A 19,684-nucleotide genomic window follows, 5' to 3' on the forward strand; every position below is an offset into this window, starting at 1 on the left:
CTACGAACCCAGTTGTTTTAGGCATTCTCAAAGAAACTAGCTTTCTTGTCTGTTTCATCTATTTTCCTCTCTAGAGCATTAAGAATCGAATCGGCCGATTGGTCGGAGTACCACGCTATACCAATCCCCAATGACGTAAATAAAGTATTTTGTTTGGTCACGCGAGAGGACTAACTTCTACACACGCCACAAGTGCATCGTCTCTTCCTGAAATATTGCTTTCTTATCCTTTGTACCTTTACCAGAGTTTTGTTTTGTCCTCATAACTAACTTTAGATTCCTTATAATCTTTCGGTTGTTTCTTAGTTTTACCAGAGAAAATACAGCAAGGGATTGTAAAAAGAAGTTATTGAGTTAAACATATGATTTCTAATTAACGTTTCTCGGAAGAAGAGATCTTTATATATGGGAATTCACAAATATCTGAAACATCGGACGAAAAATCACAAATATCTTGAAAAATTCACAATTATCTTGAAAAATGAGGGAGAGTCATAATTATTGCTGATGACTAAGGAAAATTGACCCATAACCTTAAACTTCAGCAGAACCCATAAGCTCAATTTGCAAAAATGAAAATAGACATTCGTTGTGCCAAAAACGGATTTATGTAAGAAGAACGTTGAACGTAGCAAATTCCTCGACTACTTTGTATGTTTTAATGGGAGTGGCTTATAATTTCAAAACTCGCGCTCGCCATCTATCGGCCTTATTCTCTTATATTTTGGGCTTTAAACATAGATACTGCATAAGTAAAGTAAATAATAATAATAAGTTATAAATGTACTACAATAATAATTTTAGTACAAAGAAAGAAAAATCAGATACTTAAAGAAAATATTTAAAGAAACATCAATTAGGGTTGGTACTGGTAATTGGGAACGATTCTAAATGGGAACACTTTTTCTTTAAAATTTTGTAACTAATTTTTGGGCAGCTCAAATTCATTTTTAAAGGGCTCAATTTGTAGATTGAATATCGAGGATTACGATAAAAATGGTTAGAATATTGTAGGAATACGCGGATGAAAGATACGGACCAATATACGCACCAACTCGGACTGATCAACTTAAGTTGATGCCTATTTTAGGTGTTTCTTAATACAGTACCATCGGGGAATAAGCTTTAGCAAGAGTTACAATAATCCCACGATAACAAACCTTTAACCATTGGATAGATCACGTTTTTCGCTATAAAATTGATATTAAAATCTCTCGTTTCGGTTCGGAATTCGATTCAAAACTAGAGTTGGAAAAAACCAAGTAAAAATTGCAAATGTGAACACGACGTTTCAAGGTTAATTCGAATCCTTTTTCAGCTATTTTACTAAAAGATTAAACGTAAAAGTGGTGTAAACAAGCTACTTTCGGATAATATTAACTTTAAAATACATCATTGACCCAAAAAAATACTCAAATTTCGCGCCTTTAGTAAAGTTATCAATTTAGCCGTAAGAGGGCCGTAGCTACCACTACTTATTGGGCGGGAAAACGGCAAACCGAGTCAGCTGTTATGCTAGAGGCGAATAAAATGTGACTTCTCAACAAATTAGTGAGCATTTTGACTCAGGTATTGTTTTTAACTATATTATCCTATTATCACTTATCAAATCTGCGTAAACTTTAATCCAGGTGCATGAATTTAGGCCCTACGTATTGGTAGCTTTTTTCCTAGGGCCTTTTTTATTCCTCCCATTTGATTAGCATTGGTGTTCCCATTTGGGTCCCGCGTTCACTATTTAGAGTCAGGGTGTTCCCATTTACCAGCGATTGTTCACATTTGGGGTCCTCTAAGGGGTTTAGGAAATAGGATATTGTGCAAAATTTAAAAGAGTTAAAAAGCTGAAAACGAAAACGAATTGTGTCTAAAGAATCAAATTTCATGTCCTGAAAGTTTCAGGTGTCTAACGTTAGCGCCACGGAAGTTATTCAAAGATTTGTAAAAAGTGTTCCCAATTACCAGTACCAACCCTAAATATTTTCTTAATTTTGAAACTTAATTCCACTAAATCGGGAGTTATATCGCATTGTTGTCCACTTTGCTTTTTTACCACTGGCGCAATTTCGAAAAAATATTTAACCACGAAAATAGAGATAACAATAACAATGACATTTTCGACCACTAGAAGTCGCTATATACAGAATTTGTGGGTGGAGTCAAAATATAAGTAGACGAAGTTTCTCAATAAAGTAGAGGCTAAAGCTATGATCCGACGTTCTTAGTACATAGAACTCATAGTGCTAGAACTCATATTGCAAATGCTTCAACCAAGGAAGCAAACGGGCTTACAGCATAATAGAGCGATCCTGCCCGAAGAAATATTATAGGCCATTTCATTAACTACATGCAGAGAAACCAACACTGAGTGGGGGGGATGCTATATTAGGTTATTTCCCTCGAGTCAACGTCAGACGGAGCTTGAATTGACTACGCGCTGGATGCTAGCTAACTCGCACTTCCTCTAGCGATGCTTCTTAGCGCGAGGGAAATAGCCTAAGTTGGTGGCCTCTCACCCAGTCTTGGAAATAAGGATTTTTTTGAAACTAGTCCTTGGGACCAGTGACCCCCAGCGTCTTCAATATTAAACTGGTCCTTGGGACCAGTGACCCTATCCCTAATTTATTTTTTACTAATCCTATTGAAAAATTAAGGGAGTATTTCGTTGACGCACAGCCCATTCGATCGGGCTATAGATGCAAAATTATGTCAAAAATCAGAGTTAACTCCGTCATTGGGGGGAACACCGGTTTTTGGTCCTAATTTTGAAAATACTGGTTGAAATCTTTTGAAATTTTAATGAGATTTGCAAAATAATGTTTGGTATTTTTGTGCAAAGTTTTTCTCTTACAAAGCTTTTTGTAACAACATTAAAACGAAAATGAACCATAATTTAATGGCTTAGTCTCAAACAGTTTAATTTTGTTTCCTTCAGCTTCACTGGTTCGAGTCTCTTGAAATTTTGGTGAAAGGCATATTTAAAGGTTTTGAATTATTGTGGTAAATTTCGAACTTTTAAAACGAATAGTCTTTTTCCAAAAATTTCCCTAAGCGACTAAATAGGTTGTAGGATTATGCACAAGCACAATTTTAATGAATTTTTTGGAAGTGAATTGTTTCTTTGAAAACTTTGAAACTTTGCATCATAACTTAAAACCGTTCAATGTGCCTCTCACTAAAATTTCAAGAGATTCGAACAAGTGAAACGGAAAAACTTATTAAACCGTTCCAAGGCCAAGCCCTTTAAGTAATGCTAATTTTCGTTCTAATATTTATACAAAAAAACTATAGAAGGGAAACTTTTTAAAATTTCCAAAACATAGCAAACGTTGTTTTGCACATCACTTTAAAATTTCATGAGCGTTGCACCAGTAGTTTCAAAATTAGGGCAAAATAACTGTGTTCCTCCCATAGCCGGTCATGTTAAAAGCTGGCTCCTTGGATTTTTCGAGCGAAAAAGCTCATAATTACCAACACGCGCTTTTACATAGGAAAAACATTGTTGAAGCCAAAGCGTGATCGAGTGGGCTGTGGTTGTAGCAAGGAAGGCAACTTGGGCAAGAATGAGAAAATGTCAAGGCTAGGAGACTATATCCATGGAGTAGAAATTTATAATGACTAGAATTTTTAAACTGGTCCCTCCTGAATTTTCATAAAAATTCTCAATTAATAAACTGGTCCCAAGGACCAGTAACCCCCGGATTTTGAATAAAAAAACTGGTCCGAGCAATTAATAAACTGGTTTTTGACCTGTGGACCTGTGCTATTTCCAAGACTGCTCTCACCCTAGTGTTTTCTTCTCTGTAGGTAATATTGGAATGGTCTATCAGCTTCTGATTCTTGCCTTTAAAACGCGCTGTAGAAAAATTTGAACTATCGATTCCTGATTAAAATTAAAATTATTGAAATCAATAGGACACGTCTTTATTTTTTTTATAGTTAATTGAACAAATAATTCAATAATTTACATTTATAGTTCGTTTAATTTTACTTATTATTTAGTGTTTCTAATTTCTAGTTGAAGAGGGCGCTTCAGTCCGATAATGGATGAGTCCATCTCGAATCGATTTCTACTGATATGGATCCTACTTCATGTACCACTCGTTTCCTCGCAAAATTGGAAAACTGGTAAGACATCTTATAACTATTTTGTGATATTCTTTGGCCAACAAGCTCTCGGAGAATTTTTTTAAAGCTACCAAAACAATATTTAAGTCTAACTTAAGCGCTGTTAATCAAGACTGTGGGTAAAATAAAGGAACTAATATGAATAGACCCTTTCCAAGCGGTATCGTCCAATCTCTACTAAATAAAGTATTTCTTCTCGATTGTTCAAAAATGTTTCCAAAATTTTTTTCTCATGTCGATATTCGATTAATCGATTAGGTTTCGAATATATCCTAGTCGCTGATTACTAAAAAAAAAATAAGAAATCTGTATTAATCTATAATACAAAGCCAATTTTTAAACCGACCATAATTTATTGTTAAAGTTTCGAATTATATATTAACTCGGAGACTGGCGTTAGATGGCGTCTATGACATTCTTATGGCACGATCAATGGAATCGATTAATAGCTCTGCACAAGCGCGCCTAGAAAAGAAACTCCTCTAATCTAAATGTGTTCTAATTTGAATTTTCATTAAAAACTCTTCCAAACCTTCTGGTTTTTACCCAATTTTGATTAATTTTATCAAAGTTTGAACGCCAAATGGTTTTTAAAATTTCAAGGAACAAAATTGATTTTTTTGGTTCGTTTTTCTGATTTAAAAACAAATTAACTAGGCATACGCTGTTGCTATGCAATGCTAAATATTCTCATAGAACGGTTTCTAAAATAGTTTTTGAAGCCATCTGGTGAGCGACTTTTCATCTGGTCTTTTTCAATACACTCAGAAAATTTCAAAGTTCAAAGGACCAAGGACACAGTTTTAACCTGGTTGCCAGTTCCCAGGAATGAAGTTGACAAATCACCCTGTCAAATCCTTATCTCTAACTTTTATAAAACGAATGAATCATGCATCTTCTTCTCCAATTTAACATTAATGTTACCTCCTTCTAAAACTTAGTAAATAAACTTCAAATCGCCTGAAAAAAGCCCAGATTTTAGACGGTGGTTTAGTTTTCATTTGCTTATTTTAAACAAAATCTATACTTATGGCGGTTCCCATTGGGGGAACCTTTGACCCGCAATGGAATAGCAGCCTTTACAAGTAGCCATCGTAAAATCGTTCCCGTTCCTTTCGTTATGGTTATTTTCTATTGTCGAAGACCTTCTTACTCGTTCTTAATCCTTTGTTTCCAAGGGAACAAAAGTTGCCTAAGCCTTTGTGAAGATTTTTGATGGTTAGCCGTAAATAATGGGTTCGGTAACAATTTCTCCATTGATCTGGTTTTTTCTTGTCGTTTACAGGCGAATGGAGTACTTGCGGCCCCTGCGGAGAGGGACAGCGTAGACGCGCCGTCTGGTGTTCCGATTCGGAAGGATTTAAAACCGTAGATCGGATTTGTTCGAGCCGGACGAAGCCCATCTCGAAAGAAGATTGCTTCAAAGTGTGCCATCATCTGCGTCCTTATCTCTGGTGAGTGTTCAATGACCATACAAACACAATCAACTAAACTCGCCAAAGAGGGGAAACGAAGCTAGCGTCCTCTATCTTCCTGTTCCGGCCGATAACAGCCGGATTTAGCCTTAGATTTTATAAACCCCATAAATGGGAATGGGAATAGTTTTTGTCGATAAAAATGTCACGCGTTGCGCGAGCCAGTGGAGTCATTCTAAATTTAATTTCAACATTGTTTAAATCTAAGCCTTTAAAATTAGAATCTGCAATTTTTCTGCTATATGAAAGTCGCTTTGTAAGGATTGGCATGCATAGAGGGAAAAGTAAGTGTCACATTTAAAGATAAGGTCAAGTTAGAAAAAAGTGGTAGAAACGAAAGCTCCAATAACATAAGTGACCCTTTGCTCCTTCTCGTACGTCATCAGTTCAGATCTGATTCAACACAAGCTGCATAATTTTATCTCATGTTACTGTCGTAATTTATTGGACCAGAATTTTAAACTCTTGTTCGAATCTCTGGTTGACCACTGCTTTGTTGGATGAGAAGTTGAGCTACATAGTACCAGTTCTGTGACTTTAAAGTCTAGCAGACTCTTTCGAAATCATTTTCTTGGATCTTTCACATAAGATACATCCAATTACAGACCACGCCTATAGGTTTCGTTAGTTTCAAATTCCTGGTGCACAAAACAATCCATATTCCAAAAAATATAGTAGTTTTTCGAACAACTACCATTTCTTCAAGTCCCGTTCTGTTCATTTTTTCAAATTTCAAGAAGATTTAATTAAAAGTATATATCTATTTTTGGTAACTTTATTTGATCTTTAGTTGTCTGCAATTGGTGCACTTGACGGTGAGGCAATATAAATCGATTTAGTTTTTAAGAAATATATAGGATTAGTTTGGTGTTGAGGAAGGAGACAATAGGATTACACTTTTAGATCCTTTAAAGCCTTAGGCTCATCATTTTCCGCGATAACTCGATTCTTTTTATGACTGTAATGTTTTGTTGTTGCGAACTAGAAAGAACACGGGGGCGTTTTGTCTACATGCCCTCCTCCCTAAGGTTCAAAAGGGTTGAGGTTTGTGTTGTCACGTGTTGGTGTTGAACTTTACAAGGCTGCAGGTCGCAACATTTTCAGCCCACGCCATCCTCCTGTTGTGAAAGGTTGGCATCAGATCTCGAGCCTTGTTGATCCGGGCCTGAGTTTTCTCTTCCATTCTATTTTTCCTCCAAGGCCCGAGGATATTAAATTGGTTAAAGGAGAAATACTTTCTAGTTTTATTTCGGCGTATAGGTGGTAACGTTGTAGAAATCCAATTTTCCTTTAGCTCATGATTGCTTTTAATCTACAAACGATGCAGTTTGCACGAATTTTGTGCTTAGATCATCCTTAAGTTGTTAGAAGTAAAAAAGATAATAATTATTTTATTGAGTATTTGGTTGACTGCAGAATTGGGTTTTTTAAAAGGAATATGGAAAAAAAATTTGAAAAACTGTTATTGTTTTCTTTATTAAAAAAATACCTTGGGATATCCTAAAATTGAGACGATTGTCTTGTTTAATAATTAAACAAACCCTAAAGTTAAAACTGAACCGTCGACGCCAATCTGTTTTAAATTTTGTGAGAGGGCGGGTATTTTATGATGTTGTGGGTATCAGTTTTGATCGAGAGATGACAGTTTCGGTAGCAACGTAAACCGTGGCGCGATAAACAACGTTGTTCATTGGGTGGGGCCAAATCGCTATTTTTGGATTATTGTTTTAATATTAAAACGTTTTTAGGAGTAATACAAAGTAAATACTTCAATTCAACGTACGAAAAATAAACTTTTTTCAAACATGAATATAAGGAAACTAATTTGGTAAGGTTTGAGAGTAACCTTTTTAGTTAGGTTAGTTTAGCTTTCAAAGGCTTTGAAATCCATGTTCTTCTAATTGAATGTGACCAATGTCAGCTTAGATTGACAATATGATGCATTTTTGAAAATTTATGGACCATGAAAGTTCAAAAATATTCTTAGTGGCTCTTACGGAGTTGGCAAAGGTACGGTCAAAGTATTCCTACACCAAATGTTCTCATATCCAAAACCCATGAACACGAGTTTTGGGAAAACTGCATGAGCCGCATGGAAATATCACTTTCTGTTTCTTCTATATACCTTTGATAGTACTTCTTAGCGCTTGAGGTAGTAGTCATTTTTCTGCAAGCAAGATATGAAGCGTTACTATCAGAGTGACAAAAATGGTGTGTTTCTTATTGTGACAGGTATATAATTTCTCTTCGAAGAGTTAAGGTTAGATCCACGTCTTGAATGGAAATTGTTAAAGATAACATGAAGGCCGTAGCTTGAAAAAATCGATAGCCTGAAATGGTTTAGGCATTGGAACGTACGCCTCAAGGACGGAACTCTCTTGCGCTCGGATGCATTCTTTCTTAACTTTCGTTCCATACCTAATCTGAGCTAACGTGTAATGACCTGAGAAGATTAACTGCACCTTCTTCGGTTCAGAGGCTAGTCTAGTAAAATTTATTCTTCTTCTTAGGGCCAAATTAAATTTAAATTTAATAGCAGAAATAGGATAAGGAACTAGAAGTATTGAGGTAACCAAATTCTTCACTTGGCGAATATTCTTGATAACACACCAACGGTTGGCCCTCTGGTAGCGGTTTCGGAATTTTCCCTCCAAAACGTGAGACGCTCGTGGCGGTAGACGGCCGAACTAGATTCAAGCACCCCCATCCGTGTTCCGCGGCTTTAGGTTGAGGGGAAGGGGGATAGGAAACTGTTTTTGGAACTCGACCAATTTTTTTCTCTCTAGTGTAGGCGCGATGGAAGCGGCATAAAATCCTCAAATTTGTTCACTAGTGCCAGGATCTACTACCAATGCTAGAGCTCTTTACTTTTATTGTCATCCTACTTCTGTTAATAGTAATATGATTAAGGCTGATGATTGAGTGACATAAATTGATCAGAAGGGTAAATTCTTCTTCCTCCACTTATTAAATTATAGATATTTTCAAAAAGTGTCCGAACACCAATCAGCTTGATGGGTTTACTGTTTTTGTCACAACTGTGCTTTCAGTTGGACGTACTATAAAGAGGGTGGTAGAACCTGACGTGCAGTGGATTCTATGGGCGATTTTGAGTCAAAAATGTTCTATGGCATTTTTCCCTGAGGGAACTATTTTCAAGTTATGATTAGAGTGTTTACGGATGACTTCTTAAAGCAAATGGCTCCTGCAGCACCCTTAATATTCTGGTTGACCTTCTACACACAAATTTAACCTTACCAAAGAAAGGAATCAATCAAAACTCATATATGAGGGCGGAGCTAAAACTAACCTTCCTAAGATTAGAAGGCCAGTCAACTCCATCCCTCGATTAAGGTAGCATGTAGTGGCATTTGTATAAACTAAACCACAGCCAAGAGTTGCTTTAAATTTAATTAAGAAACATAGAGACGATTCTAATTTATTTAAGGTATCATCCTTAAAACACTCCAACCATAACTTGAAAACGGTGTCCCTCAGGGCAAATTTTAATAACACATTTTCGAGTCAAAATCACCCATCATCACTACACCATGCATAATTATGTACTATTCTTGCTGAAAGCAGTGAATTTATTTAAATAACAAAATCTTAAGACTACTTTAAAAAATAGATATTTTAGGTCAAATGATAGATAGGAGTTATTTCTTGAGGGCACAAAACTTTCACATCTATTTTCAGTCTTCTTGACACTGTTTCCAAAAAACCAGTTTAGTTGGTCGTAAACTTCGGGAAACATGGTTGCCAGTTTCCGAAAAGACCGAACTGTAAAAAGTGACTTTGTAGTCCTTAAGTAATCATATAACGTTTTATCTTAAACTTCAGGTGGGACATCGGAGACTGGAGTCCTTGCAGACCACTTGTCAAGCCAAACGACCGTGTTTGCGAGGACACGACAGGCATATCGAAACGCAACATTACGTGTAAATACCAAGCACCCATCGTTAAACCTACCCTCATCTCCCACCAACAAAAGTCACCAAAGATTCGACGCGTTCCGGACTCCGCGTGCATCCACTTCTGGGAAAAACCAGTCTCAGAAACGGCGTGCAGTTTCCAGTGTCCCAGGAATTGCGTCGTCCTAAAGTTCGAACAAACTTCAAGTTCGACGATTGAAACTGTGATAAGCGACGAACGAAATGGTGGGAAACCCTGCCCACCGTTACACATTCCAAGTACTCATTGTGGCCGTGATAATGTCACGGCAGCGTGCGCGTTAAGATTGCGGTTGTTACGTCATACTAATACGACATTTGAGACGACACCAGTCTTGAGAGTCGGTGAATGGGGACCGTGTCAAGGTGAACTCGAAGAAGATAATCGTGTTAGTGACGGTGTGTCCGTTAAAACCAAAGACATTTATCAACAGTCAGCGGTGATAGGACGACAGACAAGGAGTGTACAGTGTAGAAGTTCCACCGGAGATATTTTGAAAGAAGAGTAAGTAATTCAATTTTTCTTATAAAATTATTCTAAGCAGGAATACGTGGATTTCTTCAGCTTGGAATCTTCAAGAAGCCCTTTTTTGGGCTTCTCTGCTTGAATTGAGGAGGAGGTGTAGAGACCGTCACCCTGACGTCAGGCATAATTTATTTGAGCTTACAAAAGACGTAATATCGACTATCGACGCAGCTTTGCGCGCCGCAACAGAGTTATCCACAACACCATATAGATTCGAATAACCAGTTATATGCGAGGAAGGAGGAACTGGTAGTTTTTAGCCCTACCCCTTACCTTCAACCAGATGTTAGTATGGGCTTTTAGAGATGCCAAGTTGAGAAATCTATGTATTCCTGTTTTCTTAGTAATAGCTCTCTAAGAACTTTCATATTTGAATGCTTAAAATCTGGCAAATTCAAGAATAATGGTTGACCAGTAAAATAATAAAATTGCAAATAAAGGTTTATATATTTATTTGGGTGCCGCACCAAGTAAACCCTGTTTGGGGAACTGAATGACATGGCAAAATTACCACATTTTAACCGTTTTAGATTGATAAAATAACATGAAAATCATTAAAAAAACTACCAACAAAAATATCACTTTTGTCCAGATAAAGAAAATTTCCTGAGATAGATGTCCATTCTTTTAGCAGAAGTAAAATAAGGGACTAGAAGTGAAGTGCTCTAACATTGGTAATAGATCCTGGCACTAGTGAACAAATTTGAGGATTTTATGCCCCTTCCATAGCGCCTACACTAGAGAGAAAAAAATTGGTCGACTTCCAAAAAACTTTCATATCCCCTTCCCCTCAACCTAAAACCGCGGAACACGGACACCGGTGCTTGAATCTAGTTCGGCCGTCTACAGCCACGAGCGTCTCACGTTTTGGAGGGAAAATTCAGAAACCGCTACCAGAGGGCCAACCGTTGGTGTCTTATCAAGAATATTCACTTTCGCCAAGTGAAGAATTTGGTTACCTCGATACTTTTAGTCCCTTATCTTACTTCTGCTTTTAGTCACCTTCTGGGTGACGTAAAAGGTTTAGATTCAACCAGGGGTTTTCTGGGATCCCGAAAATTATGTTTGAAATCCTAAAACCGAGTCCTAATTACTCAGACCTGTATAAAGGATATAAGTAAAAACATTTTAAGAGATACAAAAGTTTTCTTATGCCTTGATTCTTGCCGGCATAAAGGATATACGTCAAAATAAAAACAACTCTAAAAGCCCCCAATTACGGTCGTTTGTAAAGAGACTACCCATGCATAATTACTGACATAATTATACTCTTTGAATTCAGTTATATTTTTAAAATTTTTACGATTCCATTTTACCATTTCAACTAAGCAACATTCCTCTTGGAGTCTTGCCTACCGGCATGGGCCAAGAATAGTAAGAGGACTAGGCAGGGTCGCGAAAAGGCGTCCAACGGAAAAAACGGCCACTAGTAGCGCGATCTATGGGCTTAATTTATCGAAAAGCGGAACTTCGTCACTCTTTGGGGTCAAATCACGTGGCTCAAAAATCCGGAAAATATAATTCAAACTTCAGCGCATGCGTGAGTGTGACAAGGCCTAAGAGCAGCTGAGCCAAAATTTAGCCAGCCAAATCCGCCCATTGTTTGCATAGCAAAGGCTTGGTTTTTAGTTTAGGAAACGCTATAAACCCAACACCTTTCATGTACGGTTTATGAAAGTAGCGACTATCACTATTACCATAAGTTTATCATGCCTACATTTAGGTAAAGCGCAGAGCTTATTTTTAACCATCTTGAAAAATTAAAATACTTAACTTTATCCTTTGCCGTACCGTTTAACTATTCTTGGCCCAAGGTTTGGGTTAAAATTAAAACAAGATAAATTTGTTAAACCGCCATATTTAAAGGGCAATACTCTGAACTACGGCCAACCGAGATCGCGCAAAGTTGGCCGTAGCCGGAAATGCTTGACCCCAATTCCGGTTACTCCCCTATTTTAAGCCCCGCTGATACGGGAAGGCTGTTTTTTTAGAAAGACGAAATCGTTTGCGCGTAGAAGCTTGCAACTGCCTAGTCCTCTTACTATTCTTGGCCCATGCTACCGGAGACAGGCTTAAACATTAAAGTTTCAAAACTAAAGTCCTTAAACTAAATCTAATGTTTTATTTATATAGCGTCACTGGGAAGTTTGACCAATAGCGACCCCAACAGCTTTAGGCGCTCTAAAGTGGTGGTGGAGTGTGCTTTTATTTTTACGGTCGCTAATGAATATGCCAGTTTTTATAAAAATACAAGGTTCGCTAATCAAAAATGAGTAAACCTTTGAAACTTCATGAATTAAAAAAAAAAAAAAAAACAGCAGTGAAGGCACACGGCGTAGCCCGTCAGCTCGTTGGGACAGTTTTTATTACTTTTTTGGCCGCCATTTTGAAAGATGGCGGGAAATTGAACTCCAAAAGCCATAAGGTTCGTTCATATCAATAGGGAAAGGATTAGTGAAATCGGTTGTAGCTGGTGGACGTTATTCCTTAAGGGTATGGGAATTTACAATTTCATATCATATTTAAGCACGAAAGTGGTATTATATTACACTTTCAAGTCTCTACTTTCAAAATATCAAGTTTTTAATATAATTGAACCAAAGTTTCTATTTTTAAAATCCGCTGGAAAATCACGAAAACTCAGTTTCGATATATCAATAATTTTGTCTTGTCGAGCTTGTTCGCCCGTTTGATGACATCACTATGACGGGAGGGGGAAAAAAGCGCGGGAATCCTATTCACGTCTCGAGCTTCTCGCCATCTAAACTCTGGGTCTGATAGCGGAGAGAGTGGCACCATCTCGCGTGAAAAATATATGTGACGTCAGCCTACAGGGAAACGTTTTAGCCTTTCATAAAAAGTGATTTCAAATAATTTCATATGAAGCATTTTCAAATGCATATTGCGGCCAAATAACCTGCAGAAATGGGAGAATTAAAAGCTTGATATTTTTGAATTCACGGAAATTAATTCTATCTTTTTTGTTATATAAATCAGACGTTTTTCAAACGAAGTTTCTCCTTTAAAGAAGGTTTTACATTTCTATCGGTATCTACTACTTAAAAGTAACGTCCCTGCAAATATCCAACCTTTTTTGTAAATACCTTTAGGTTGGGTGGTGGAATTTTTCTAATATCTTAAAAGTTCCTTAACAATAAAAATTTACAAAAGTGGCTGTCTGGTCATTTCAGTCTCCCTTTAGTCTTCTCACGTTTTTTTATTATTATTATTTTTAATTTTATGCGTTTATGATTAAAATGAATGCGTTAATATTTTGTTGCCTTTGTTCGAATGACAGAAAATGTCTACGGGGAAGCTCGGGTCTTCCTTCATCGTCTCGCCGCTGTTTGAAGAGGGTCGATTGTCAGTTGAGTCCTTGGAGCGAATGGCGAGTGGTCAAAGAAGGATGCTTGGACTCGAGTGGGCGTACTCACCCGGAAGTCAAAGAAAGGAGAAGAAATGTTCTTCGTTTCCCCCAAGGAAAAGGAAAATCTTGCTCATTAACCACTGAGAGAAAAATCATTAAAGGAAATCTTCCCCAATGCAGAACCAAGTAAGTGCACGATCCTCTTGTAGGATGAAGGATAAAGGAGACTTCAACCTAAGACCATTAACAACTCCCGGGACTTGCAACGCAAGCTTTCAACTTTTCGTGGTTTTCTGTTAGGCGTGATCCTAGCGACCCTTGCGGTATATTGAGGAAACTTTTAGGGGGTTCCGAATTTCCGGTTTACAGCTTCCTCTTTTCTATTTAAAAATGGTGGATCACGGCGTTGAAGACGATAATAAAAATGTTAACGTGTGCATATTTTTTTAACTACCATATTGCAGATACCAAGCTAATTTAGCGATATATTATTTTGCTATTTTATCATAATTGTACATTAAATCGTTGCGGCCTCGGCCTCCGAATTTAGAAGAAGACGATTTTATTTCTTTTTTTTTTAAGCGATATCCGGAACCGGAAGTTCTGTTCACCCTATAAGTTTCTATCCGTTGCCGCTTGGTGGCACCCTTGTCGCGAAAACAGCCGTAACTCCTAGAGGCGGAAATTTCAATGCGAGGATCTTATTGCCTTGCGAGTCCTGGGGGTTGTTAATAGTCTTAGCTTCAACTGCCAATTGGAGGAGAAAGTTAAATGGAGGGGTATTTTAGGCCATGTGCGGCAATAAACGTCTGCCAGAAATCTTTGCGATAGGTTAGCTTAACCCATTTTTCGAAAAAGTTATGTGTGAGAACTAGCTTATATTTTGAATACACAGAAGGCGTCTGAATCGTACGAATCTTCTGAAACGCGCTGAGAATGACGTGAAGGCTTTACTACCGCTGATGTCAGATTAAAGATACTGTAAATCCATTCTCTCTAAGCTTAAATCTTACTTTTCCCCTCTCTGGATGGTAGAGCCACTCTTGAGCTACCTACTAACGTGCGTCACGTAATTGCAAAATTCAAAATCAGACCAGATTTCTTTTCAGCTCTGTTTCATTTGTTTTGACATAGGCGTCGGACTAGTTGTGTGACAAAGGTTCTGCGAGAACTTGAAACAAGGGCCAGTAACCTGTTAACCATAGTTTCAAAGAAACGGAAAGTCAGTCTCCTTTCATCCTCCTATCCTTATGGGACTCAAAAAATACTCGGTATTATTTGCGTTCACTGAAATATTTTAACCAAATGACACCCGGGACTGTCGAAATCGAAAGAGTTTGTGGGCCTCGAAAAAATTGTCAGGACACACGTCCCGGGACCCCCGATGACGCCTTCTTAAAAATGCCTAGCTTAGTTTAATGCATCTGGAGGGTTGAGGTTATCCTTACACTCGAATGTAATTATTTCTTGTACATGTGCTTAAAGGGTATGCGAATTTGCAATTTCATATTATATTTTACCACGAAAGTGTTACTATGTTACACTTTCAAGTCTCTACTTTCAAAATATCAAGTTTTTAATATAATTGAACCAAAGTTTCTATTTTTAAAATCCGTTGAAAAATCACGAAAACTCAGTTTCGATAACAATTTTGTCTTGTCGAGCTTGTTTGCCAGTTTGATAACATCACTATGACGTGGGGAAAAAAGAGCTATAGGCGTCTCGAGCTTCTCGCCACTCTAAACTCTGGGTCTGATAGCGGAGAGAGTGGCATCATCTCAAGTGAAAAATATATCTGTGACGTCGGACTACAGGAAACGTTTTAGCCTTTCATAAAAAGAGGATTTCAAATCATTTCATATGAAGCATTTTCAAATGCACATTGCTAAGGCAATAAGCAGAAATGGGAGAATTAAAAGCTTGTTATTTTTGAATTGACAGAAATTAATTCTACCTTTTGTTATATAAATCAGAGGTTTTTCAAACGAAGCTTCTCATACCCTTTATGGATGGATTTAGTAGTAAATTGTCTTACTGTAATCCAGTTGCTTTCTTTCAAGTCTTTCTAAACCCATGAATAATAACATAAAATAAGTTTCACCATTAATTATTCTGGGGTCCAAACGGTTTCAAAGTCGCTAGTGAACGAGCTAGGCTTTGCGTTTGAAGTACTCTAGAAGTTCGTGAATAAAATAAAAAGTATTGCCATTTTTAATCTAAATTGATAATTAGGTGATTATTATATTCAAGAACAATCAATATTTGAGCTTTTTATTACTTTCTTTCTTCATCGAAAGCGCAAAATTCGCCCAATTAGTAATAACCAAGTTTTAATGAGCTCTTTGGAATGGAAAACATTTTTTTCTTAATGAGGATAATAAGTGACTCTTTTTATTCTGAGTTCTAATCCCTCTTAAGGCAAAATTCTTCATAGCCACCTAGATTTTATCCCAAAAAAGTTTTTGTACAAATTCTAATTTGCTGCGTTTAGCGAGGAAAATAATAATGAACGAAAAATTTGGTATATCCGGAGCCTCCGAGATATCTAGGCTCGTGCGTGTCGATTTATATGTGGGGAAATAACCAGTTTCATAGAGGAAATATTTTCACCCAATATGTGTACTAGATGGCGCTTTTAATGTAGTTGCGACAGCTAGGGTCTTTCATAAATTGTCTTTGATATTTTAAGGGCCAATTATAAACATTTTATGAAAGAGAAAGGTTTCACCCTTAAATTAACGTAATTGTTTTAGTAGCTATTTATTTTTTATTGAATCTTTTGGTTAGATTGTGTGGACAACAAAATTAATTACGGGATTTTAACATTGTGGTTTTTTCTGGTAAAACAAAACTTCTTGAAGTTGCTAATTCACAGTTTTCATATACCATTAGAGGAATATTTTTTACACCTTCGTAACCTTTCATTTTTTTAACCTTAGGTTTTTTATCCTTTACTTCTTTGGCATGATTATATAATAGATGTCTTCGGAAATTTTCTAAAACATTGTTTTACTATCCGCGACCTTGGCTTCACCGCTCAACGTATATGCCTTGCCCTAATATTGTAGCAATCAACGGGGTCACGAGGCTGAACTCATTTTTATTTTAGGATACTAAAAGCGCCCCCAAGTGAGGAAACACGGCGAACTAAATTAGTTAAAAAAATATTCTCGATTCGCGATAGGCACGGGCCTAGATATCTCGGAAGCTCCGGTATATCCTTCTAAGCACGCCTTTGTGCTTGTAACAGAAGTTGATGACTTTTTATCCTGGGAAGTATTAGACACTAAGGCTTTATATAGTATCCATCCCTGCTAGTCAAAATTGCCTATGGCATTCGTAAAAGAGGGTCGAAAGTTTCCTCCCCACCAGGAAAACGATCTAGTCTACTGAAAAAAATCCCACGCCGCGAGGTTGTGGCTCTCAAACAGTGGGGCGTGATCAAAACTTCTTCAGCGCCAATCGTTGAAAAGCCGTCTGTCTAGAACTCTCTGAAAATCCATTACAATCCGTGGGCCTAGGACCCTACACTAGTTTGAACGGAATTTCTAGCAGTCTATTAAACAGCTGTTCTGTTTCTGATTTGTTACCTCAAACCACAGGACACACCTTAAAGTTTCGTTACTTGTCCGCTGCTGGCGCGCAAATTAGCTTACCAGCACAAAATGAGAGAAGCACCGTTGGTGGCGCGGTGATCGGACCTAATATGAAGTTGGCTAACAGAGATGGTTCCGGATATGGTTAGAGTCCATTACTTCCCAGGATAAGAAGTCATAAACTTCTGCTTGTAACCATTAACCATATTATACACACCTTTCTTGACTTGCTAATTATTAAAATCACAGTTTACATCTCTTAAATGTGGTGGAAGGCTGCAGTTTTATCTCAGCAAAGGCCCATCTTTTATTTAGATAAGGATAAGGGCGTCAGGCACTGATCGTTTTTTTTTCTTTCCCATATAATGGTTTGGTATGAAGAAAAGCTTTTAGGGCAATGGAGCGACTTTCGCAAAGAGCGCATTCTAGTTGTGTGATATCGCCAAAACGCTTGGAATAAATGAAGCGTATGAATACGCGATGTTAAATCTGATAAGAAAAAAAGTAGTCCGTTTGAACTACAGTATAACTTCTCCATAATGACCCTTTCAATGATTTCTCAACCCTCGCCTCCAAAGTGTCCCTGACGTTGAACCTATTCCGACATGTTCCCGGCTTTACGGAGTGTTGTCAATCGAGAGGCATGTTAGATACATTGAGCGGTAATTTTTTCCAAATTAAGTCGCTTTAAAGGTAGCATCAGAGAGAATTTATAATAGGGAGAGGAAACTGAGGAATATTATGTTGCTCAAAAATCACGTGATCAACAAAACTGGCCAGGTTCTCTTCTTTGATTGGCCCTGGACAAATTTTCCTACACTGTTCACGCTCAGTTTTTCATGTCACGGACACTTTGCCGCCTGTTTCTGACCGAGGCGTGTATTGTAGAAAACCTTTTTACTTACGATGAAAGTCACTGGACTTGTCATAATTCTCCCATTTATTTTGATTTGCGGAGCAAAGACGAGAAACATCGCGTCATTTCATGAAAATGAATTGAAATACTTTTTGGTTTTTCAGAATCGAGATGATAACCTAAATAAAGATGATAAATCTTAGAGAAGAAATTCTCGGTGACAGTTCAAAATATTTCATCTGAGAAACATTCGTATACCACAACTATCAGTCTTAATTAGTTTAGAGACTGACGCCATGGATTAACGAACGCTAAGGGATTGTTCATTTCTCCCCAAAAGATAGTTTGCTTGCTCCAAACGTCCCCTAGAAGCAGTTGCTATCCCTAACCAGAAGTCATCAGAAAATTGCACCTAATATAAAGTGTCCTATGACTTACTAATGATGAACTAATCAATTGTAGAATATATTTGAACTTCCGAACATGTTCATTATTCCGGAAATAACGTTATTAGTACTGAAAAACCAATGAATTCACAAGAGGTTTTAAATATACAGGGTGTTTCTGAAAAGTCGTCAGAAATTAAGGGGAGTGTTCCTATGGCATTTTTCCTTCCGGGCCACTGTTTTCGAGTTATGATTGGAGTGATTTACGAATGACCCCTTAAATTAAATTTAGAAACTGAAAGACATCGGTAATTTAAGTAAGGGGTCATCCGTAAAACACCCCAAACTTAACTTGAAAACGGTGGCCAGGACGGCGAAATATCATAGAACATTTTCGACTCTAAAATCGTCCAAAGAACATCCCCCTTTCATAAACACCCTGTATACCCACCAAGCAAAATTAGCATTTCAAAAAGCATAAATAAAGTTCTTCATTATAAAATAATGCCTCGAAATTCAAATCTAGCCTAAATTGGGCGGCGCCATCAAAACGTCTAAACGTTCATTGATAGGAGGATATTGAAATTGTCTAAACAAGATGGGCAGGCTGCTGTATCTTACTCCAAATGTGTGCCATTTTCCTTGTTTTAGAGGCAAATGTTTGGGGGCCCGTACCTGCGAAACTAAATGTTTTAGGTGCAATACTCTTCGACACTTTTCACTCAGTCTGTCTCAAAGATCACACCTGTATTTAACTAGGCATTCCAATGGAGTCAAAATCCCCCAATATTCTTAATTATCCTTGCTTGTAATTTCACAAGATTATATTTAGGATTAAAATTGAAGTTTTGTGTTGAACAAACCATTTATTTTTTTATCTTGCAATTTAGATATAAGTGGTTGCCACTATCCTGGAGTGCTTGCGTCGTGAAACAAGCTTCAACGCAATCAATTAAACCCTGCGGCGCTGGGGAGAAAACGCGTCAAGTCATATGTGTTCATTCCAAAGGTTGGTACTCATTGCTCAGTTTGAAGCCAAATGCAGGACTTTGTAACACAATGATATTAGGGAGACAATCCCGATAACAAGGGCGATATTGGCGTAATTGCACTTACACTGCAACTAAGTCTTCTTAAACAGTGTGGCATATTTCTAGCCACCTAAGGAAAACGACACGGGTTGAATTATTTTTTAAATTATCAATTTCTGAACTGTAGATCTCAAGCCGGTATCGAATGATCTCTGTTACGAAGATAAGCCGGTGCAATTGGACGAATGTGTCGTTGAATGTGATGGCGACTGCGTTCTGTCCAGTTGGTCAGCCTGGAGTAGTTGCATTCCAGTTAACTTCAAAGAAAAATTGCTCAAAGCGGAAGAAAGTAAGAAAATTTATAATTTC

At 37.5% G+C, this 19,684-nt stretch overlaps 1 protein-coding gene across 2 annotated transcripts in view; it reads left to right on the forward strand.

The window, feature by feature from the left end:
- The window catches only part of LOC149713070 (thrombospondin type-1 domain-containing protein 7A-like), a 205,590-nt gene that overhangs the window by 79,795 nt on the left and 106,111 nt on the right, over positions 1 to 19,684 (forward strand). Inside the window, exons 4-9 of one of the 2 annotated variants that reach the window (XM_089845524.1) lie at positions 4,016 to 4,125; positions 5,411 to 5,579; positions 9,444 to 10,058; positions 13,378 to 13,632; positions 19,175 to 19,293; positions 19,503 to 19,664. In XM_089845524.1, the coding sequence (XP_089701650.1) occupies positions 4,041 to 4,125; positions 5,411 to 5,579; positions 9,444 to 10,058; positions 13,378 to 13,632; positions 19,175 to 19,293; positions 19,503 to 19,664 (1,405 nt within the window). In that variant the 5' untranslated portion in view covers positions 4,016 to 4,040. Of the gene's footprint in view, positions 1 to 3,998; positions 4,126 to 5,410; positions 5,580 to 9,443; positions 10,059 to 13,377; positions 13,633 to 19,174; positions 19,294 to 19,502; positions 19,665 to 19,684 lie in introns of those variants that run through there. The other variant, XM_089845531.1, reaches the window with a different exon arrangement.

Source organism: Phalangium opilio, unplaced genomic scaffold (genome assembly GCF_054372755.1).
Source record: "Phalangium opilio isolate 3A_F unplaced genomic scaffold, DU_Popi_V2 ptg000009l_1, whole genome shotgun sequence".
Classification (NCBI taxonomy): domain Eukaryota; kingdom Metazoa; phylum Arthropoda; class Arachnida; order Opiliones; family Phalangiidae; genus Phalangium; species Phalangium opilio.